The 24,168-nt window shown below is 41.4% G+C and overlaps 2 protein-coding genes across 2 annotated transcripts in view; both read right to left on the bottom strand.

Moving 5' to 3' along the window:
* sec31a (SEC31 homolog A, COPII coat complex component) overlaps positions 1-10,168 on the bottom strand; it is a 53,474-nt gene extending 43,306 nt beyond the window's left edge. Inside the window, exons 1-5 of the mRNA XM_037692554.1 lie at positions 9,948-10,168; positions 7,132-7,211; positions 3,132-3,255; positions 2,845-3,046; positions 2,667-2,762 (exon numbers count right to left, since the gene is read on the bottom strand). Of these exons, the coding sequence (XP_037548482.1) occupies positions 2,667-2,762; positions 2,845-3,046; positions 3,132-3,255; positions 7,132-7,210 (501 nt within the window). The 5' untranslated portion in view covers position 7,211; positions 9,948-10,168. The remainder of the gene's footprint in view (positions 1-2,666; positions 2,763-2,844; positions 3,047-3,131; positions 3,256-7,131; positions 7,212-9,947) is intronic.
* Positions 10,169-13,684: 3,516 nt separating this feature from the next.
* lin54 (lin-54 DREAM MuvB core complex component) overlaps positions 13,685-24,168 on the bottom strand; it is a 43,048-nt gene continuing 32,564 nt past the window's right edge. Inside the window, exons 9-13 of the mRNA XM_037692685.1 lie at positions 16,110-16,181; positions 15,800-15,902; positions 15,585-15,722; positions 15,255-15,457; positions 13,685-13,886 (exon numbers count right to left, since the gene is read on the bottom strand). Of these exons, the coding sequence (XP_037548613.1) occupies positions 13,685-13,886; positions 15,255-15,457; positions 15,585-15,722; positions 15,800-15,902; positions 16,110-16,181 (718 nt within the window). The remainder of the gene's footprint in view (positions 13,887-15,254; positions 15,458-15,584; positions 15,723-15,799; positions 15,903-16,109; positions 16,182-24,168) is intronic.

Here is a 24,168-nt window from a genome sequence, read left to right as displayed (position 1 = left end):
AATTTTGTTGCCATTCTTTGGCTTTGCTGTATCAATCACACAGCAATGTTAAATACTGGAGCATCCAACACAAAGGCAGCGAGAATAGCTTCACGAAAGGCAGTTTTCAAGCAGTACTGGAGGGAGCCCAAGCTAATATGACACCACCGCCGCCACCTTATCCTTCCCTAAAAATAGTGTTACTAAGCAGTAAAATAAGGTGGTTGATTTTCCCCGAGGAACACGAATAGTCAAAGTTAAAGGATTAAAACCATTTTATTCCAATGTACACAATATGATGTTGATTTTTTTTATGTCAATCAGAATTCACAATCTTGTCAAAAGTTACAGAAAACAAAGTTAAGTTTTTGAGTTTCATGCAAGCTGGGACTGCTGCAAGACACAAAATAAAGATAAATTAATTGTGAAATATTTCTTTGTTAGATTCTTGAAAATGTATGTTATCTTGCTCTACAAAAATTGATTGACAGCTGCTGCTGATTATGATTTCATAACTCTTCCTTCCTCTGGTGCAGATAAGACATTTTCATCAGTGATCATTGTTAAACCAGTCGGCGTTCACTAACATTTTTGCAGCACAGAACATCTACAGTATGTGTTGATATCCTGATACATGCTCAATAATCCAGGTAGAAAAATCTAAAAAAGTTAAATCTGGTCCTCTGGACATTCAAAAAAACCCAAAACAAAGCAAAACAACAAAAAATGTAGAAACGTTTCGTCTCTCGTCTGAGAGACTTCCTCAGTCTGAGGTGCTGTATTCAGCTCAGTCTCTTAAATAGCACCTTCTCAGAGTGGATCAACCAGTTTTGCTGCTGACAACCAAAACCAGCTGATCACATGCTCAAGAAGGACCATCAGCCTAACAATGGATCATTAGCACACTGATGGCTGTTTACTATTCACAGAGGGCTGAGTGATACTAGCAATCACAGCTTTGTAAGAGGGGGACAGTTGAACACGTAGGCCTCCACCCCTGTTTAATGATGGACGATTTCTTTTCACAAAGATGGCCTCCTTTACTCCTCTCTCAAACCATCGTTCCTCTCTATCCAGGATGTGAACATCTTCATCCCTGAAAGAGTGACCGCTGGCCTGGAGATGAGTGTAGACCGTAGAGTCCTGGCCTGATGATGTTGATCTTCTGTGCTGGGCCATCCTTTTGGCCAGTGGCTGTTTTGTTTCCCCGATGTAAGACTGATCACAGCCCTCCTGACACTGAACAGCATATACAACATTACTCTGTTTGTGCCGGGGAACTGGATCTTTGGGATGAACCAGTCTTTGCCATAATGTATTTTGGGGTTTAAAAGCCACTGGGACGTTATGTTTAGAAAATAAACGTCTCAGTTTCTCTGATACTCCCTCAACATATGGAATGACCACTGGTCTGGGTCTGGGTTCCTCCTTTTCACCTGTTGGCTGACTGGAGTCCTGTTTGGGTTTCTTCTCTGCTTTTATGTGTTGATGTTAGGATATGACTCCAGCTTCCTACTCTGAGCTGTTAGCCTCCTACTCAAAAAGTTAGTGAGAAGGCTGGAAATATAGAAAATTCTAAAGGGTTCACAAACTTTCAAGCACCACTGTAGATCCTTCCAAAATTTATCTTTCTCCTCTACATCACATCCAATCTATGGATCATAACTACTGACAACATTTAGCATCAGACCTTCTACTTCTACCTTCAGACACATCACCCTATCTGACACGCTTTTCACCTCTACTACATTCTTTGCTAACTCCTCCTTCAAGACCCCCTTACTCCATTTCTCTTTCTATCCACACCATGGTAAAACAGTTTAAACCCTGCTACAATGCTGTGAGCCTTGCTGCACTTCCACATGGTCTACTGGACACAAAACATCTACCTTCCTTCTCTGCATCATGTCAGTCAGCTCTCTACCTTTGCCCGTTATGTCCCTATGTTCAAAGTTGCTACTCTCAGTCCAATGTTCTTGACTTTCCTCTTCTCCGTCTCCTGACACGTTTCCCTTCTTTTGGTCTTCAACTAACAGTAGCACAATTTCCGCCGCCACCCTGTCTGTCAAAAGCAGCGGTGGCAGTCATTGTTAATTCAGGCCTTGATCGATCCGGTGTGGTGTCGCTTCAATGAAATTGGATGTTAGTTTTGGAAAAAGTGTTTTATGTCGAATGCCCTTCCTGACACAACTCTCACAATTTACCCGGGCTTGGGACTAGCACAAGAGATGCACTGGCTTGTGCTCCCGAGTGGCTGGTTCAGCCTCTCTCTGCGTATTTCAGCATTTTCTGCTAATTTCTGTTCTATTCAGTTTTTCTACAGATTTCTATTGTTTTTCTGCTGCTTTCTGCTTTTATTTTCATGCTTTCAGCAAATGTTGGCTGTTCAAATTCAACTCAAATTAACAGTTTGGCAATGAAACCATTTCAGCAGCTTTCAGCAGAAATCCTTCCACTATAAACATTCACATGAAATGACGTTTCTCTCATTACAGATATTGTTCTTATAGTTTTGCTTTAACAGTCATTCAGCGCTTAGCTTCACGCTGCATTTTCACAGCAAGGCTTTTTCTCGAGTTACAAACACAAAGATGATTGCAAGTCTAAATCCTGGCAGTGTTTCACAGAGTCACTTTTGAAGTAAGTCAGTTAAGAATCATAGAAACGTAAAAGGATTAAAAAAGCACCTGTGTTTTGGGTCCCGGTGTCATCGGAGAGGCAAAGTTATTCATATCCCAAATATAAATTTCTGACTCGCTTCCTCCTGATGCAAACAGGTTCGTCTGAGAAACAGAAGAACAACACAAACCGTTTAGTGCAAATTCTTTAAACCACTTTTATTAATCAGTACTGAGCGGGTCGGACCTGGAATGGGTTGACGTCTAGAGCCCTGACCGGACCTGTGTGTCTGTCACTCTCAGCAACAATGACATCATCACTCTCTCCGGCCATGATCCTTGCAGGGTCATACAGAATGACGTTACCGTTCTCCCCTCCAGTGATCAGGACACTGGACGGGTGTCCCTGGGTGTCTAAACTGGAAGGACCCCACACCAGTTTGTGATACCTGTGAGGAGAAAGGAGAACAAAAAGGTCTAACGTGTGTGTGAAGGTAACAGCAGCATGAAACAGAAGACGCTTTCAGTTTCTACCGGTGAGCAGAGGAGAAGCTGCCGCACAACTTCATGTCCAAAGACGGCTCAGACAGGTCCAGCTCGAAGAACTCCAGAGAGGCGCTGGTGCTGAAGGAGGCATCCAGCTGTTGGGCTGATGTTCCTGCAGATTAAAGGACCGGAGCGGTTCAGTCACCATTCACACTGAACATTTGACTTTGAGCCATTTTAACTTTAGTCGTTTGGTCTTTCAGAACCTTTGGCTCCATTAGCAAAACTGTGCTTTTAGTTTTATTTTGTAGCTTTTACACTTTTCAAAATATTAAACTTGAAACTTGTCTGTTCAGATCTTTTGAGTTTCTTCACAAGCATTGTTCTCTTTTAAATCAGCTTCAGGAAAGGTGCTCCATTTTTCTCTTCTTATGCCATTTTTTAATTTTAGCTACTGTTCTGCTACTATTAGCTTTTAGCTCCCATTTTCTTACTTTTATGGCGATTTGCCAGTCTTATCTCTCCAGCTCTGCACAACACAGCACCAGTTAAGGGTCTGTGCAGTGCCGGTACCCACCCTCAGTCAGTCCAGTTTATGGGACCACCTTGTTTGAGGTTCCAAGCGGGCAGCTCTGATGGGATGATTTTGATGTTAGCAGACAGCAGCCATTGATTGGTCAAAGGTGCTACAGCACCGGATAACCCACTCAACAAAACTACATCTGAACCTCCACTTCCTCGTTGTGTTGACGGACGGCACCACAAGAAATGAGTGCATTTACTGAGAGATATCAGAGATGATGGTGAAGCAGCTACACCTGGACTTATAAGTAGTGCCGGGATAAGCTAAAGAAATTCAAGTCTGATTATAGAGCGATTAAGGACCATTACAGGAGGAGTGGCTTGAACACAAAAAGACCAGTTGACGACCCGGCCCACAGAGCAGGGAAACAGGTCAACCTCCACTGCAGTGGCAAATCACCTCCACCTGAGAAGAACCGGGAAGAGGAGAGCCAAGTGGAGCTGCACCTACCAATGGTAAAGTGGCATTAGATACTCTTAAGCTACTATTAGCTTTTAGCTACCTTTTTGCTACTTTCAGCTTCTGTTTAGCTTCTTTAAGCTCTTAGCTACTGTTTTGCTGATATAAGCAGCATCTTTGTTTTGCTTATTTCAGCAATTGCATAGATTAAAGCAGAAACAAATATTTTGACTGAATTTGTTTTCCTTCACCTAGAGGTCAAACCCCATCCATCCATCCATCCATGCATCCATCCATCCATCCATGCATCCATCCATCCATCCATCCATCCATCATCTTTACCCGCTTCTTCCTTTTCGAGTTGTGGGGGGGTCACTGGTGCCCATGTCCAGCAATCACTGTGCGAGGGGCGGGGTACACTATGGACAGGTCTCCACTCTCCAGTCCATCACAGGGACACATGGAGACAAACAACCATTCACTCTCTCACTCACACCTAGGGACAATTTAGAGTTACCAATCAGTCTAACATGCATGTTTTTGGTCTGTGGGAGGAAACTGGAGTACCCGAAGAAAACCCACACATGCACAGAGAGAACATGCAAACTCCACCAAGAAAGGCCTCTGGCCGGGATACCCAAACCCCACCCCCAGTAAAAAACACAGTACACTGTGTACATGACTTCAGTAAAAGTACAAAGTATAGTTTTCTCTAATGAAGCGTTGAAGTTGTAAGGAGACTTTCATCAAGACCAACAACATTCTGAAGGAAAAGACGGTTTTGAACAACTTTTTTGTCGTTTACTTTTAGTCTTGTCAGATCTATTTTGGAAAAATATAACAGAAAGTCCTTTGAAAAGTGTAAACTTTATTTTATTTTATATTTTTACATATTTTGGGGGGGCGGTTGTGGCTGAGTGGTTAGAGCAGTCGTCCTCCAATGCGAGAGTTGGGGGTTCGAATCCACCAGCAGTCACATGTTGAAGTGTCCATGGGCAAGACACTGAACCCCTCACTGCCTCTGATGTGTGTCCCATCGGTGAATGAATGTGATAAAGCTCTGATTAGTTTCTTTAGAATGATTTGTTCAATTAGCTTTGTAGAGATCTAGTAGAGTGCTGTATGAATGGGTAAATGAGGCACAGATTGTAGTGTAAAGAGCTTTGAGTATCTTAAGATAGAAAGACTCTATATAAGTACAGTCCATTTACCATTTACAGACTGGCAGATTCTCCCCTAAAATGATTAGTTCAAAAGGATTATATTCATAATATTTCAGCTAATGTAGTTATTTAATACAATTAATTTTAACATATTTGATCATTTATTAAATTACATTTATCACGATAAACTGCAAACACCTGAAACTGACTCTCACAGAGAAAACTGTGATTTTTGGGTAAATACTTAAAGTTCAAACAGAGACACGCATCTCTGTTAAAATCTGGGGCACATAAATATTCATCTTTTAGCCTTAATTTTTTTTAGATGAACTAAAGCAGCAGAAGCAGCCTCTAATCGTGAGGGAAACTCAACAGACTGTGCACTCCCACAGCGGTGCACGTCTCTCCCTTTGAAGTTCGGTTGTGTGCTCAGGTCACAAAGGTTCGATGATGACGACGCACCGAACACATAAATATTTAATACAAAGTTGGATAAAAAAGTACCGGGAGGTCGGGCGCAGTGCAGGAGGAGGGGCTGTATCAGTTCTGGTATGTCTCCCGGCTGCAGTGAGCTGGTCATGTGCGAACACATATGTTTAATAATAAGTAAATCTAGGGGCAGTTGTAGCTGAGTGTTTAGAGCAGTCAACCTCCAATTGGAGAGTTGGGGGTTCAATTCCACCAGCAGTCACATTAGATGGCTTTAACAAGACAAACACAACAAAACACCCCCATCCATTTTTACAGATGACAGAACCATGTTCAAAATGATGCAAATCTGCCGTGGCGACAGAGGACGTTAGTGCTATTGTTGTGTTAATATTAGCTTTTTTTTTTGCTTATTTTAGCTTTTAGCTAGCACTCCGTTCCTTTTGTGTTTTATCTATGGTTTTGCTCATTTATGTACCATTCTGCTGCTTTTAGCTTGTGTTTTACTTGTTTTAATTTGTACCAAAATATATATATTTTTTTCCTGTGACGTTATTCAGCTTTAAGCATTTCACCATTAACTTCACAGACTCTCACTGGTACATTTTCATCTTTAAATCACTTCTTGGTTTGCTGCCTTCATACATCTCCTCCTACATGTCTCTGTGTGAGTGCAGCTACAGCGTGCGCTCTCAGGACATTATTACCTGCAGTGTTCCCTCAGTGAGGACTGAACTTGGCAAAAGGACCTTCGCCTTCTCCTACTCCGCTCCTGTTTCCTGGAATATCTTGTAAAAAGATTTGAAGCTCTCGACCTTGACCTCTCTATGTACCTTTAGGGGAGTGGTGGCGCAGAGGTTAGAGAAGGTGGGCCTGTGATCAGATCGCCGGTTCAAGTCCCGGTACAAACATCAAAAAGTGTGGGTGGGGTAGGTGAAGCACCCACACCTGCCCCCACTCTCATTCGCCCCACTCTGGGCCCTTGAGCAAGGCCCTTAACCACCATCTGCACCCTAAACAGGTCTCTCTTGAAAATGAGTTGTCGTGGCTCAATGAGACTAACATGTATGATAGGTTGAAAGAATTTATCTCAGTTTGTTTAGTTTCTTAGACTTTCTTGGATCTTTCAATGTCGCCTTTAACCAAAACTCTATATTCATTTTGATCTTTAACTCTTTTTCAGCCCTTGAATCTGACCATGTTTAGAAGAATGTTTTCCTCTTTGTAAAGACACTCAACCTGGCAATCATTGTCCTGAACTCAGGAGAATGATTCTGGAGTTTAGGACAATGATTCCTCACACTGCAGTATCTAAACGAGCTTGTTAGTCTCATTTCTTCCACTGGACATGAAACGTGACTCAGCCGACACCCCCAGAGTTCATTTCAGTTCAGGTTCCTTGCTTCACGAACGCCACCTAAAGCTGCGTTGGAACAAAGAGTAGCAGCAGCATGTTGGTGCTGCAGGTCTGTACCTGTGGCCAGGTAGACTGGGTGGTGCTGTGCAGGACTCCAGCTCTGGATGGCTGAGCGGCTGATCTCTTTAAGTTTCATTCTAAAATAAAGAAATACATAAACACAGTAAATATTACACAGTGCACACATTCTACATTCAGGATGCTTTTTAAACTCTTTAGGAATAATCTCAGTCATCAGAACAATCCCTGATAACAGAATAATCACAGATTAACGTCTCACTTCATAGTAAAAGCTGTCCTTGTAAGAAACCTTATCAGGTTCTACGTTACAGAAGGAATGCTGCTGCTAAAATAGCTAAAGCCAACGGAATGATCCCACCTGCATGTAAATGTAACGTCATGTCGTCTTTAATGTTGGACTTTGTCTTTGAGTCTCCTGGGCAGAGGTTTCTCTCTAAGGCACACTGTTTTACACCATGTCGAGCAAATTTAATGTGTTACATATTCAAGATGCCTCTAGAAAAAGAGTTTAATTAACACCAGAAACTAAACCTAAAGTGTATAATCTGTGTGTTATAGCAGTGATGCTGCATGCAAGCCACACTTCAGCATTTTACTACCAACAACGCCACATTAGATCTATTCTCAAGTTCAGATGGGACGACCATTATAAAGATGACGTTCTGGATCGTGCCCGGTCCGAGAACACTAAGACCACATTAATAGACTGCACTGGGTGGGACATGTTGCACACCCGCCTGTTGACCATACAGTCAAGAAGCTGCTCTCTGGAAAACTCGTAGATTGTTCTGAAAGGACTGGCCACCCTTTCCTTAGATACAAAGATACCATGAAGGACATTCTGAAACTTGGTGATGCACTCCTCAGATGGGAAGATGTTGTGACTGAGAGGCCAAAGAAGCAGAGCTGTCTTTCGCAAAAAGACGGAAAGAAAGATTAAAGGAAACGAGCCAAGCGTCATAAGAGAGCTTGGACAGAAAGGAATTACTGAAATGTAAAACTTTCACTAGAAATATTTACATCCTTATTCATTGTCACGAATCAATGAGTTTGTAACATGTTACCTGTAAACGAGCTTATGAACTGGTGTGTTTCGGGTCTTAGATGTTATGGACCAAACCAGACAGTTATTTTAGAAAGAGAACAAGTTCTGAATATTCTTTCTTCAAGTGATTATTGTTGGTGCCCCCGCCTCTGTCTGTGTGTCAGTGATGCTAGCTAAATGAAACCAATAGACCAGAGTGTAAAGAAACTTTAAGAAAGCAATCATTAAATTTAAATCTACCATTTATGAACATTTGAACCCTAATTCAAGATGGCCACCCCAGCCAAATAACCTTAAAAACGTTACAGATGTTAATAAGGTATGTGGTTGTAGATAAGACACATGCTCTAAAAGCTCATACTGTGAGACATTTTTATCTAAATCTGTTTACTGTTAGCAAAATATCTCCTGAACCACAGAAAGGACCTAAACGTAAAATTTCAGAAAATAATTACTGGATGTACTGTACATGTATAACAAAAGATGGCTGGTTACCTCAAGAACAAATTTGGTGCATTAAATGTGATGGTCTGTGTTCTGAATTTGTTACTATCCACAAGGGAGTGTCACAGGGTTCAGTACTTGGTCCCCTCTTATTCAGGATCTGTATAAATTGTCTGGATCTGAATGTGTCAGATGTTAATTTATATTTTTATGCTGATGACACAGATATTGACTGTTGTGCATCAACTCTTGCTCAGGCAGTTGATTCTTGGCAGAAAGTTGTGACACGACAGAACTCATTACTGCAAATGAAGCTTGCTCTTAATGCATACAAGACTAAACATACTGTTTTCTAAATCCAGAAATAAATTGCAAACAACCCACTCAGTGACCACCTCGGAGGGAAATAAAATACGTAGAAGTGGCTCACAAGTTACCTTGGTGTCTTGATTGATGCCTCACTTTTAACATTTTGATTATTGATACCAATCATGTTGCTCTCAGTTTCATCACCAACTACAGACACATCACTGAGTTATAATCTCATGTAGGCCTGCTCTGACTACGAGAACAAAGTCATTGGCTTGTTTTTATATATAAGGCAATACTTGGACTACTGCCTTCGTACACATGTAAGTACAGAAAAGTGCTGTTCCTTACTCTTTCTTTTCATGTGACTTTTTTTGCTTTCACTTCCATGTTCCTGTACTATAATGGGTTTTGTTTATTCTGCACCTTTTGCATAGAATATGTTGCAAAATGACTGAAAATTAACAGACTTGATATCTCTGAGTGCTTTTAACTCGATACTAAAGAGATATGTGCTTAATTCCATTACATGTACATGTTACTTTTAGTTTGTAGTAATGCAATACATTTCATATGTTTATCTCCTTTTGTAATTTAATGTTGAATTATGTAACTTAATGGTACTTGCTGCTACCCATCTTGGCCAGGGCTCCCAGCAAAAACTAGGTTTTTAATATCTACGGTTTTTCTTTTCATATAAAATAAAGGTATAATAATAATAATAATAATTAATATGGCCACCTCAGCTGATCAGCATATACAAAACTAAACAAATAGGTTTTAACTAGTTTTACAGAGAGTGAGTTAAAGCCTGATGGGGATGACTTTGAGACACAACACATGAGGTGAGCCTGCAGCAACAACAGATGATCTGTTTAACATGAAGGGCGGCGGGTGATCATCGATCCGCCTGATCAAAACAACCTGACGTAGACAGGTGTCGCAGTTGAAAGATGAGCTACGACAAGAACATGAACTGAAGAAGATGCAGGATGTTGTCCGGGACAGGACCAGATCAGATGAGATTTAAACACAAACATCTAATCCCGTTTACCTTTTCTTCTTCGTCGGTCCTCACGTGAACGCAAACATACAGCGGGGGCACACGAATACACACAACGTCCGGCCGGCCGCGGGAGATCCCTTTCGGTTCTGCTCGAGGATTTAGGAGTAGAGAGGCGGGTTACCGGGTCCCGGCTGTGGACTCAGAACAGATTTCCACGTCCTCACTGTCTCCATCAACGTGGCACTAAGCAACAGCCTCCTCCCACGAAGAAGAACGTCAACTTCCGGGGAAGAAACTACGTGCTGCTCGCAGGTGTTGTGCCGAAAAAAGTAACCCCGTCCTCTGGTATCCTATCGAAAAGTGCTAAGAAACCAACATGTGTTCCTCCCTTTGACCTCTTGATGACACCAGTGGGCCATATGTTTTTCTGTCAAAGAGCAAAATGATAATCGCTATACTAGGTCGTGATTTAAACAAATATTACCACGTTGTTCATTACTGCGCTGGTATTAAATGTGTGTGGAACTTGCTTTGTAGATACTTACTTATAAACAAAGTATCATATAAACTATGCCAAAAATATGTCTCCATTTATATTTGTTAAGCAGTACATGTTAAAATTTAAGAAATATATATGTGTGAACTCTTTTGAGAGACTCAACCTGAAACTATGAAACATCTGTTGACTGTCACACTGCTGCCACCTTCTGGAAAGAAGTACAATGATCTGGTCGGTCCAAACAAAGACTTACGGATGTTGGTCATAAAATTAGAATATCATGATATTTTTTTTCTTCAGTAATTCCATTCAAAAAGTGAAACTTGTATATTATATTCATTCATTACACACAGACTGATATATTTTAAATGTTTATTTCTTTTAATGTTGATGATTATAACTGACAACTAATGAAAACCCCCAAATTAAATATCTCAGAAAATTAGAATATTACTTAAGACCAATTAAAAAAAGATTTTTAGAAATGTTGGCCAACTGAAAAGTATGAACATGAAAAGCATGAGCATGTACAGCACTCAGTACTTAGTTGGGGTTCCTTTTGCCTGGATTACTGCAGCGATGCAGTGTGGCATGGAGTCGATCAGTCTGTGTCACTGCTCAGGTGTTCTGAGAGCCCAGGTTGCTCTGATAGTGGCCTTCAGCTCTTTTGAATTGTTGGGTCTGGTGTATTGCATCTTCCTCTTCAGAATACCCCATAAATTTTCTATGGGGTTAAGGTCAGGCAAGTTTGCAGGCCAATTAAGAACAGGGCTGCCATGGTCCTTAAACCAGGTACTGGTAGCTTTGGCACTGTGTTCAGGTGACAAGTCCTGTTGGAAAATGAAATCTGCATCTCCATAAAGTTGGTCAGCAGCTGGAAGCATGAAGTGCTCTGAAACTTCCTGGTAGACCGCTGTGTTGACCTTGGACCTCAGAAAGCACAGTGATCCAACACCAGCAGATGACATGGCACCCCAAACCATCACTGATTGTGGAAACTTGACACTGGACCTCAAGCAACATGGATTCTGTGCCTCTCTTCTCTTCCTCCAGACTCTGGGACCTTGATTTCCAAAGGAAATGCAAAAATTACTTTCATCAAAGAACATAACTTTGGACCACTCAGCAGCAGTCCAGTCCTTTTTGTCTTTAGCCCAGGTGAGATGCTTCTAACGCTGTCTCTTGTTCAAGTGGCTTGACACAAAGAATGCGTCAGCTGAAACCCTCGTCTTGCATGTCTAAGCATGGTGGTTCTTGAAGCACTGACTCCAGCTGCAATTCCACTCTTTGTGAATCTTCCCCACATTTTGGAATGGGTTTTGTTTCACAGTTCTCTCCAGGGTGCGGTTATCCCTATTGCTTGTACACTTTTTTCTACCACATCTTTTCCTTCCTTTTGCCTCTCTATTAATGTGCTTGGACACAGAGCTCTGTGAACAGCCAGCCTCTTAAGCAATGGCCTTTAGTGTCTTGCTCTCCTTATGCAAGGTGTCAATGGTCGTCTTTTGCACAACTGTCAAGTCGGCAGTCTTCCCCATTATTTGTTATTATTATTATTAACCTTCATTTAACCAGGCAAATCCCATTGAGATCACAGATCTCTTTTGCAAGGGAGGCCTGGGGCTGAAGGCAGCCTAACATGCATGTTTTTGGTCTGTGGGAGGAAACTGGAGTACCTGGAGAAAACCCATGCAAACACAAGAAGAACATGCAAACTCCACACAGAAAGACCCCAGGTCCAACCGGGATTGAACCCAGGACCTTTTTGCTGCGAGGCAACAGTGCTAATCACTGAGCCGTTGTGTTCCCATGATTGTGTAGCCTACAGAACTAGACAGAGAGACCATTTAAAGGCCTTTGCAAGTGTTTTGAGTTAATTAGCTGATTAGAGAGTGGAGCTTCTTCAATATTGAATCTTTTCACAATATTCTAATTTTATGACCAGCACCTGGCTGTATATAGAGACAATGTCCCAATTGAGACATTCCAGGATGGAAAGATTCTTAAAGTTTCATTTAGATATGACAGATAACTGTTTAACATCACAAAATGACAACAGTAAAAACTGAAACATCAAGTTAAAGTGGTGGAGAGGTTTATCATCAAAGTGGAAATGAAAAAATGCAGCTGAGTTTAGTGAAGTAGGAATCACGAGCCAAATAAAAGGCAAACATTTGTTCAGGATCTCGAGGTTTGATATACAGTACACCTGAACTTCATCTCAGTTTAAACAGAGCAGGCGGTGCTTTTTACTTGTGGTTATGTGCTCAGTGTATCAAACATTAGTTTCTACCTTTGAAATTTTTAATTTTACCTTTAATTAACCAGGCAAATCCCACTGAGATGACAGATCTCTTGCAAGGGAGGCCTGGGCCTGAAGACAAACCTAACCTGCATGTTTATGCCATCATCAAGAACATCTCTGAACAAGTAAAACAGGCGAGTTCTTCTTCCAGATCATGCTGTTTTTAATGTACAATTAAGAAAATAGAGCATAAAACAGCACCAAGAGAAATGTCCAATTCCATCAATGCGGCCATGTTCAATGGTTCTGTGGAGTGCTCTGTGTGTGCATTTATGTTACATATACTTTTAGTATAAAACCAAATAACAATCCACTTTCATTAAAATAACATAGTCTAGCCTTGGTTAATAATTAACAAGTGTAGAGCTAGAAGCCTTACAATATCAGAGAGCTCACATTGATTACAAATATTTGTCAAAATAAATATAAAAAAAATACACATCTACTTTAAGCACAAATAATTTGATGACGATAAAATTACAGCCGTTTTTTTTTTTCTTCTTTAACTTCATAACAGAATAGAAAAAAATAAAATTAAACAGAGGAAAAGTCCGAGGAAAGGATCTGACAAGAACTCAACAGGATAGTCTGGTCAAATCTCAAGTGATGTTCTGTCAGTTATTTACTAATGATAAATATTAACAGAACATCTCTTTAAAAACCGCGTAACTATCGCTTTAAAGGAAATGCTGACCTTTCTGTTCAACACAAACACTTCAGTTTTTTGTGTGCAGAGCAGAAATTTGGTCGACTGCTGCGGCACCTTTGAAGGCAGGTTCTTCAGGGCAGTGTACTCGGTTCATTTCATTTTTGCTTTGTTTTCATATGAACATCCAAACATTTCTTTTTCCAGCTGACCACTTCCTCCCTGAAGTGTGAGATGTTCTGAAAGTTATTCTGACCCGAGAGGCTGAGTGCAAAGTAAACCCATGTCTTTCAGGTCCCCTGCAGCTGAGCTGAAGGGGTTGTGTTTGGAGACTACTAGCAGTTGATGGAAGCACAGTCTGTTTTGACTTTCCCTGCAGAGCTGATTATACTCATAAGACAGTGTCCGAACTCTTCCAGGATCATCCTCTCTGCTTCGGCCTGGGGTTGACGAGTCTGTTCAGATTTTTTGGCCTGTTCAAGCAAACACTCGCACGTTGCTTCAAGCACCTCCTTTGTAACAAATGTGTATGGCAGCCTGCAGAGGAAAAAAAGGAACAAGATCTTAGATTCATTCTTATTCCATCAGGAGCAGAGTATTTTTATCTCCCCTTGCTGGACCACTGTGCAGAGTAAATATAATTATGGAGGCAGATAGCATCTCACTAAGATGCAACTGATGAAGACTAGCTGGAAAATCCGAATTGTAAAAACAAATGGGTGAGGGGACTAAATTTCTGCTGCAGTTTGACTGAATTCTGACCATTTGCCACCAAGTAACCAGAAAGTTGTGTAGTTACATTTTGAACAAACAGTTTTTGAAAATAATCTATTTTGTGTGCACAGCTCACAAAACTGTATTATAGGCAATGAACACTATTTCCTGCCTATATCAAGATATAGGGGGAAAGTGGTCACAGGGCTGTTTGGTATCATGCCACACTGAACATGGACCACAGAAAGATGAGGACATAGCTCTTAGGAGCGCAGAAACAAAATAATTGAGCTGCATGTTAAAGGTAAGGCAAAGGTAAAGGCTTCAAGCAGTACGTTGATGTCCCCCATCTCTGAGGGATCTTTCCTGAACTGCAATTGAACAGAGAACGCAAGAAACCTGAATATTTTTGGTGCAAGATATTCAAGTGGGTAGGAGTGACACTGTGGAGAAGAACAGAGGTTTTTTTTTTCTCTTGTCTGAGGCAGTGCAGAGTGAAGGGAGCAATTTTATCCAGCACCAGGCGCAATGGTGGAGCCAGGGGGTGGCCAATGGTGGCCTAGATAGACACCCATAAATTCATTTTTGGCCACCTCAACCATTTGAAGAAACTAAATTTTAATCAATATAAAAACTGGAAAGCACAATTTCCTCAAATTGAATTGAATTGAAAAATACTTGATTAATCTCAAAGGGAAATTAAATGTTGTAACTCATCATCTTGTTTTAATTCAAGAGTTGTTAGATGATGGCTAAAGATGGCCGGTTTACTATATACATGATGGCTGCCATCTTGAATTTTGACTTGGAAACACAATTTTCAAATGGAACCTTTTTCATGCATAGAAAAAAAATAAATACATAGCTATAGAGGCTGCAGGAGATGTGGAAAACCTGCTTCACAACACATCTTGAGGGACGCGACTGACATGTCTGTCCAAATTGCTGCCATACAAAAAATTTAACGTGAATACTTCATACAAAATCTAGAGTTTTTACAGGGTTTGCAAGATGGTTTTCAACTTGATGGGGAATCATGTGGTGTTTCAGTCTGGTGAGATCTCATTGCATGAGAAAACCAAGTCCTGTCTGTCTTAAAGCTTGTGGCTCTGGTTGTATTACATGCACGATTTTAAACCACTTTTATTATTTTCATTAAGCTTGTATTTTGTGTTGAAATGTTTGCGCTACCTCCCGCCTCCACTGGACATAACCGGTGTGGTCCGCATCAGTAGGTCTGATATCTGTGAGGACAGTTTGGTCTTGGCTGCGGTCTGCTGCTGCACCCTCACTTCTGCTGCATCAGCCAAATGCATCAGTGTTTTCCTCTCGGGGCTCTCCTCAAAGTTTTTGCAGCCGGCGCACTTACAAATGGACGAGCACATAATCTTAGCCTTCGAGGGTAAAAAAAACAAAGAACAGATGACAAAAATAAATAAACAAAAGAGAAAAACAAGCTGAAAAGATGAGGTCTCTTGTAAAAGTGGCACCTGGCAGAAGCCAGACTGATGGTGAACCCACCTCATAACACTCGCAGTAATTCTTCAGGCAGCCTGAACGTTTGCAGTTGCAGCCTTTGCTGTGCCGGCGGTCCGACTCTCCTTCTTTGCCTTTACCAATTTTAGGTTTGAACGCTTCTGGATTTCTGTCTAGACACGTCTGCTGAAACACATTTTCACCTTTAATCACCTGTCAAAGTGTGATCAGAGAACCCACAAACTGAACCTCCAACCCACCTTGATGGCTTTGAGACGTTCAGTTTCATGTTCCAGGTTATTGAAGCAGTTATTGCAGTTACAATTGTTGCAGAACTCCCCATTAGCAAAGCAGTCACAGTATCTGAAGGACAGAGCAATTCTTAAAACTTTCCAAAAACAAAGGAGTAAAGATCAACTAGACTAATCTTGGAGGTTCACACCAGATAATCTGAACATCGGTACACTGAACACTTGGCTTTGTGACTGCTCATTACCTACAAAACAATGTCTAAAGCTACACATTTATCAGTATGATTAACTTTAATCAAACACTGTCGGTTAAACTTACAGCTTGAGACACTGTGATTTGGTGCAGTTGCATGGTTTTCTTGGTCGTGAGGTCGTTTCTGCAGCTGACACACTGTGAAGCAGTATTTCACATGATTACTTGGATTAACTGGAAATAAAATGAAAACAAAACTCACATTCACTTATTACAGGCTAGTTACTCAAAAGGTTCACATTTAAAAATGATAGGAAATTTAATGGTGGTTCTGCGGGCTGTTAGTTCATCCACATTATTTGTGTATGGCAGAAAGAAAAGAAAAACAAACAAAAAAAGACTAGATAAAATAAGTGGTATGTCCATGTCCCCCATCACAATGAGGGATGTGAATAATGAATGTTTGTAGTTTTGGAAATGAGTGTTTTCTGTACTGTAACTGAACAGTAATCAAGTAAGAACTAGAATGAAGAACACTAATTTGTTTCCATGTAAAATGTTTTTAATTCTCATGACAAGTTGCTAATTGTCCTGATGTACATTTACCAGTATGTCATAAAAGTGGCTCTTGTACATATATATGCTCTGAACTAAGACGATGATCCATTTTGACTACTCATGACATAAATAGTATTTCCTTGAATCGCCACCTTTATCTTGGTGGAGGAGTTTGTGTACCTGAATGATCCTAGGAGCTATGCTGTCGGGGGCAATTGCAATTGGCTTTTCTGGCAAACCATGCCAGCTCTTTACTAACACTGTGTTCGGTGCAGGTGGGGTGCTGTTGACTCCAACCAGTGATGCCGTCAGGAGGTGGAAGGAAAACTTCTCAGACCTTCTCAATCCCACCGGCACATCTTCCTTGGAGGAAGCTGAGTCGGGGGACTTAGAGGGTGGTCCGCCCATAAACGTGGCTGAGGTCACCGAGGTAGTTATAAAGCGCCGCAGCGACAGGGCTCCGTTGGTGAATGAGATCAGCCCTGATTTCCTTAAGGCTCTGGATGTTGTGGGGCTGTCTTGGTTGATACGCCTTTGCAACATCGAATAGACATCTGGGGCAGTGCCACTGGATTGGCAGACTGGGGTGGTGGTTCCCCTCTTAAAGAAGGGGGACCCGAGGGTAGAGCCGTCATTTCTAACCCGGTACCAAAGCCCGGCTCGTCATGATAATGTGCTGGATGGGCGGGCCGGGTCGGTGCCGGGCTTTTGATTGCGTCAGTGGATCAGCCGCGATCCAATTATATGGAAACATGGCTTGCCACTAATTTACCAGCCACATGTGGCCATTTGACTGTGAGCTGAAAGAGGTAAAATAAATTTCAGTTAAGCTTCAGATGGGACTATACTGCCAGTCCATCACCCAAATGGATTCAGCCGCTGCACTCAGTGGATGCGTGCAGCCGACGACCCAGGTGAGATCCCAAAGCAGACATGTCAGCAGGCAGAAACAGGGATTTAATGCGCTTTGACAGCCATGAAAGGACAAACACCCCCTCAGCTTCAATCTTCTGCCTCTTTTATTCAGCGGCGTGTCGGCCGAACGTTAATAACAATATAAGCAGTCAAAGCTTAATAAAAAATGTCAAGGTTTTTTCTGGGTTTGGATCTGTAATTACTGTTAATTCGTCGGGTCAGGTGGGGTTTGGAACTGATGACTACGGGCTGGGGCCGGGTCGGATCAGAATTTTTGGGCCCGAATGCAACTCTACTGGAGGGTGTGCGCCAATTACAGGGGCATCACTCTGCTTAACTTCCCTGGTAAGGTCTATTCAAGGGTACTGGAGAAGTGAGTCAGATCGTTGGTTGTTCAGGTCCAGGAGAAACTATGCAGGTTCCATCCTGGCTGTGGAACCCTGGACCAATCCTGTACCCTCACTAGGGTCCTTGAGGGGTCATGGAAGTTTGCCCATCCAGTCTACATACTGTATGTTTTAGACTACTGTACTACAACTGCAGGGTGGACTATTTTTTTGGTCCACCTTTTCTGCTCTTTAATCAAAGTTGAACAAAGCCCGTGTTTCCTTTACCGTTATCCATGGAGGTCACGAGACCACTTGTCAACCGAACTGAGCGTCCTGCTAACCGAAACATTCTTTACAGACAACCGCCCCCTCGGGGTTGGTGGCTGTTGTGAGTAAAGACCTACGGGAAACGCAGAGTCATTGATGACTTTATGAAAGAGTTCCTCTACTTTTTTTGCTTGCGTATTTATCATATCTATGCTCACAATGATCTTTATTGCTGTTAATAAGAAGCAGCTTTCATCAGTTTCACTCTGTAAATGTAACTTGTGGTCTTGTATCATGCTTCAGTCAATATTAGAGTTGGGTGATATTGGCAAAAAGAATAATCAAGATTATTTATGGCATTTAGCCAATAACCATTAATGTGAAGATTAATAATGACAATGGCACTTGCATGTTTTTGACTCGAAATCAGTTACCCTGTGTCCTAAAATTATATTTACAAATCACTTAAACTAACTTCTTTATTTTATCAGGTTAAAATAGTAAGGTGTGATTAGTGACCAATCAGGCAAAGTGTCAGTGTAAACAAATTAAGTACTTATTGATAACTCTTGTTGCACAATGCACAGACTGCTTCAAAATAAAACAAATTGTTAAAGTAACTTTGCCCTTAAAATGTTATCCTTTTAAAGTCACAAAGGATTTCATATCCATGTTCAAGTTAAACAGGACAAATAAGTTCAGGAAAAAAGTCACAACTGTGTTTATTTCAAGTTTAAAACATGTCTGTGTGCAAATTAACCTCTGACTGGAATATGTCGTACAATAGAGCATGTTTTAACTCGTACTGTAGAGCAGCAGCAGAAATAAACTGAAAACCAAAGGCTTTTATAAAGTGGGAGATTATGAGAGAAAATCTTGAGAAAATAGCCAGATTATTGCATTTAAATACACATTGCATTTAAACATTTTATGAGCAATTTTAAAACAAACAAATACATAAGAATAATTGTCTTTGCAAGTCTAATATTCTATCACGCCATACAGTGGCACATCACTGAATTTTTACACAATTCATGATGTAATTTTGTGAGTAAACTACAGGCTCATCTACTTAGACAAATTCCTGCATCCCAGTGGATACCCTAACAGTCACAACAGTGATTATTTCAAGTTTAAATACTGAAATAATCTGGTGGATTATTTTGTGAATGTTACTCCACTGGTACAGTAAATTACAAATTGTAAATGGCTGTACTCATTTGAATATTATCATGTTTCTGCAAAGTTACCAGCTAGATGCTTAGAGTACATCTTATGATACTCTAAGATGCGTATGGTACATCCATACCATATCTTCAATTATATCTCTACATTGAACTGGATTTATCCGTAAAAGACATTTTATGCTCCGGAAAGTATTTAATGTGATTTATTTTTTTCTCACTTGCCCTCGAACAAGATGGACGCTTTTCTTCCCTCTCCTGCCTTCTTCCTGCTTTTGCTCTTTGTCCTGCGTATCAGAGCCTCTCTTTACACATCTTCTGAATTGTAAATTATTATGGATCTGGTCAGCTGGTCTCTCAACGCAATTGATAATTTTTTTTTTCAAGCAACAGGGTGCAGGAGAGCCCTCATGCACAAGCGGATGCACGCAGCTGGGTATGTCATGGATAAGACATGTACGTAATTGGATTTATGATAAGGTTTCTGTTTTTTGGATCGGCAGATACCTAGGATATTGACAAATTAGGAAGACGTTGGCAGCAGTTTTGGCCATGGTAAAGCTGCCAACCTCATGTGAAGGATTAATTTGTGCTTTGAGCTCTCAGACTGAAATGTTTTGCGAGCTCCTTGGAACTCGCCGGAGTGATGGACTCGACCCTGGAGAAAAGCTAAAGCACAGACCGGCGGAATGTCCACAAATCTGGCTGTTTGGATTCGCCATTGAGAATTCCAGCAGAACTGAAGGCAGACAGGAATCACAGTCTGCCTGCCCAAACAATTCTTGTTTATCTGAATCTGTCCTCCCCGTTCAGCCTTGGAAGGCCAACTTATCTCATATTGCTCCTGGTGGATACGTAAATAAAGAAGCTCTGCTTTATCCACCCGCCGCACCCCAGCACCCCCGCGAACTTCTGTGAACGCTTTGTGACAGCCTGATCACTCAACAATAAATATTATGCACATATTTCATCCACCCATTTCTTTTTTGGAGCAATCATCCTCCGACACGCTGGCAGCCAAGCCCAGCTGTTTCCGGTTGAAACGCCCTTTTTGAGAGTTATGAAATGAAGCGCGGCAGAGCAGGGAGGGGTGTGTCATCTGATAGCGCGTCTGGAACCGTCGGACCGTCGGACAGCGGGTCTTGGATCACCTGAGGGCTTGTCTGGCTCACAACAGAGGCGTTTCTCTTTGGATTGAGTGTCTCTCCCAAGCATCGGTAGCGTGAGTGAAACAAACCAACCTGTTAATATCGGTGGTTGCTGCTGCAGGTTGTTAAACTTTGTGTGCTGCCGAGCACTGTTTGGGACAGAAATTAATTAACTGACTAACGCTCGAGCCACATCCCTCTTTAAGTTAAATAATTGATTATTGGATGAACTATTGTTTTTTTTGTGTGTAAATACATTTCCAACCTGTTAATATCTGCGGTTGTGGCTGCACGTTGATGAACTTTGGGTGCCGCTGAGCACGGTGCTGGTTGTGCCTCTGTGCAGTGTTTGGGACTGAAATTAAGTGACTGAATAATGCTTGAGCCATGTCCCTTTTAAGTTAAAGGATTGATTATTATTCAAAAACATTCAAGACAAATTATTATTGTATGAATATCCTGATGCATGCTCAATAATCCAGGTAGAAAAATCTAAAAGTTAAATCTGGTCCTCTGGACATTCAAAAAACAAAACAAAACAAAACAAAAGACAAATGTAGAAATGTTTCGTCTTTCATCCAAAAGACTTCCTCAGTCTGAGGTGCTGCATTCAGCTCAGTCTTATAAATAGCACCTTCTCAGAGTGGATCAACCAGTTTTGCTGCTGACAACCAAAACCAGCTGCTCACATGATCAAGAAGGACCATCAGCCTAACAATGGATCATTAGCACACTGATGGCTGTTTACTATTCACAGGGGGTTGAGTGATCCTAGCAATCACAGCATTGTAAGAGGGGGACAGTTGAACCCGGAGGCCTCCACCCCTGTTTAATGATGGACTGTTTCTTTTGACAAAGATGGCCTCCTTTACTCTTCTTTCAAACCATTGATCCTCTATCCAGGATGTGAACATCTTCATCCCTGAAAGAGTGACCGCTGGCCTGGAGATGAGTGTAGACCGCAGAGTCCTGGCTTGATGATGTTGATCTTCTGTGCTGGGCCATCCTTTTGGCCAGTGGTTGTTTAGTTTCCCTGATGTAAGACTGATCACAGCCCTCCTGATACTGAACAGCATACTTTTATTACGTTAGTGCCAGGGGACTGGATCTTTGGGATGAACCAGTCTTTGCCGTAATGTATTTTGGGGTTTAAAAGCCACTGGGACGTTATGTTTAGAAAATAAACGTCTTAGTTTCTCTGATACTCCCTAAACATATGGAATGACCACTGGTCTGGGTCAGAGTTCCTCCTTTTCACCTGATGGCTGACTGGAGTCCTGTTTGGGTTTCTTCTCTTCAGGAAGGCCCAGTTAGGATATCCACATTGCTCTAGAGCCTGTCTTGTGTAGGATTTCTCCTGCTGCCTGGCTCCTGAGTTAGTGGGGACGCTGTCTGCTCTGTGGTACAGAGTCCTGATGACTCCTAACTTGTGCTCCAAAGGGTGATGGGAGTCAAACTGCAAATACTGGTCTGTGTGGGTTAGGGGTTGAACGAGTATATAATTTTTAAACTCGACATTAACATAACAAAACCCGAGTAGAACTCGAGTAGTTGATGACGTCATAGATCTCAAGATACAAAAATAAATAAATAAATAAATAAAACCGCAAAAAAAGGTTTTTATTTACAAAAAAAAAAGACCAACAAAACATTGGGAGCATATATTATGCTCCCACCATTTATCATACTGCAAATAAGTCACAGGAAAAAATAAACTATTAGTTTCCTGATGCATGCTCAATAATCCAGGTAGAAAAATCCAAAAAAGTTCAATCTGGTCCTCTGGACTATTACTAAACTATTAGTTATTATTATTAAACTGCAAACGTGAAGAAACATGCAGCACGTCAAAAACGAAACTTAAACCGAAACTTGTTTGGTGGATTGGACCCGGTGTTACACCATACTCTGTGACCTGCAACAGTGCAACACCGCCCCCTACGGTCATACGGTGGTCACATAATATGACGTCACTACGGATACTCGATGTTAAATTTTTAACCTCGATAGATGTCCTAGCAATCGATGTGTAGATTACTCGAATACTCTGTTAATGCCCTAGTGTGGGTGGGTTTGCGGTACACCTCAGTTTGCAAATGTCCTCTATCAGAGACTGAGACTTCACAGTCCAAGAAAGCCAGCCTGCCATTTTTTACATCTTCTCGTGTGAACTTGATGTATTTATCCACAGAGTTGATGTGGTCAGTAAAATGTTGGACTTCCTGAGATTTAATTTTAACCCAGGTGTCGTCAACATACCTGAACCAATGACTTGGTGGTGTCCCTGAAAAGGACGTCAAGGCTCTCTTTTCTACCTCCTCCATGCACAGGTTGGCAACAATAGGAGAAACTGGAGACCCCATAGCACACCCATGTTTCTGCCTATAATATTGCTCCCCATATGTGAAGTAGGTTGACTGCAGGCACAGTTTCAAGAGTTGACACAGTTGTTCTGTGGAAAGTGTGGTCCTGCTGCTCAGAGTGGTGTCTGATTTTAATTTTAAACTGACCACCTCTACTGCATCATCAACAGAAATGCACGTAAAGAGTGATGTGACATCAAGAGAGACCATTGTTTCATCAGTCTCCATGATGACATCCCTCACCTTATCCACAAAGTCCATGGTGTTCTGTATGTGGTGTTCTGAGCTGCCAACTAAAGGGATGAGTACAGACGCCAGATATTTGGAAACATTGTAAGTGACTGAGTTAATCATGCTAACAATTGGTCTTAAAGGTACACCTTGTTTGTGGATTTTAGGTAAACCATACAGACTAGGTGTGGCCTTCCCTGGGTACTGTCTGTGGTACAGAAAACAGTCAATGGCTTTGTCCTGTTCCAAAATTTTCAGGCAACCTATCAACTTCTTCTTGTAACCACTTCCTGGATCTCTTTTCAGAGGTTCATAAGTGGTTAAGTCACTAAGGAGTGTCATAACTTTCTCATGATAGTCTTTCTGGTTCAAAATCACTATGCACCTTCCTTTGTCTGCTGGGAGAATTATGATGTTTTTGTCCTTGCTAAGAGAGGTGAGTACATCCCTCTCCTCTCTACTGATGTTGGAAGGTGGTGGTTTGGCATTGCTGAGGCAGGCTGAAACTTTTTTGAATGTCCAGAGGACCAGATTTACCTTTTTTAGATTATTGTATGAAGCATTATTTTTTTGTGTGTGTGGGTAATTACATTTGAAACTTGTGGAGAAATGTTGTGGTTGTTGGATTTTTTTCATTTAGTGTTAAGGGTGTTAATCACTTCTGTGTTTTACATCCTTTGTACAGGTTTTGTGTTCAAGGGTAACCATATATAATTAAACCTCTTATATGTCAGGAGAGAGACCTGGCTGGCACCCCAAAATCTTGATCTCACATAACCGTTACAGCTTATCAGAGCTGTACCGGCTGAGAGACACTAACATCTTATCAGGACTATGGATACTCATACCGGATGAGAGACACTGTTGGTAAGATGTTAATCTTATCAAGACTATGGAAACTATCTGGAAGTATTCATGAACAAATCTCACCATTTTGTCGTTCATGCATTTGTATTGTGTCTATCTACGTTGCTTGCTGTGGTAGATTTTTTTGACACCTTAAACTGTGCCCTGTTACGGACACGGTATGAGAGATATTTTTTTAATACCTCTCTCTCCTTATGTGTTTTCCCTTTATCCATCTAAGCAAAAAGGGCAGCGCTTCTTAGAAGCTGCAGCCCCTGTACACCTCGTCCATCTTTAGGACGGTTGTAAGGAATGCAATTTTACTGTACTTAATTGTGCAAAGA

Source organism: Nematolebias whitei, chromosome 18 (genome assembly GCF_014905685.2).
Source record: "Nematolebias whitei isolate Nwh7 chromosome 18, NemWhi1, whole genome shotgun sequence".
NCBI lineage: Eukaryota > Metazoa > Chordata > Actinopteri > Cyprinodontiformes > Rivulidae > Nematolebias > Nematolebias whitei.
This window is presented reverse-complemented; position numbering and strand designations above follow the sequence as displayed.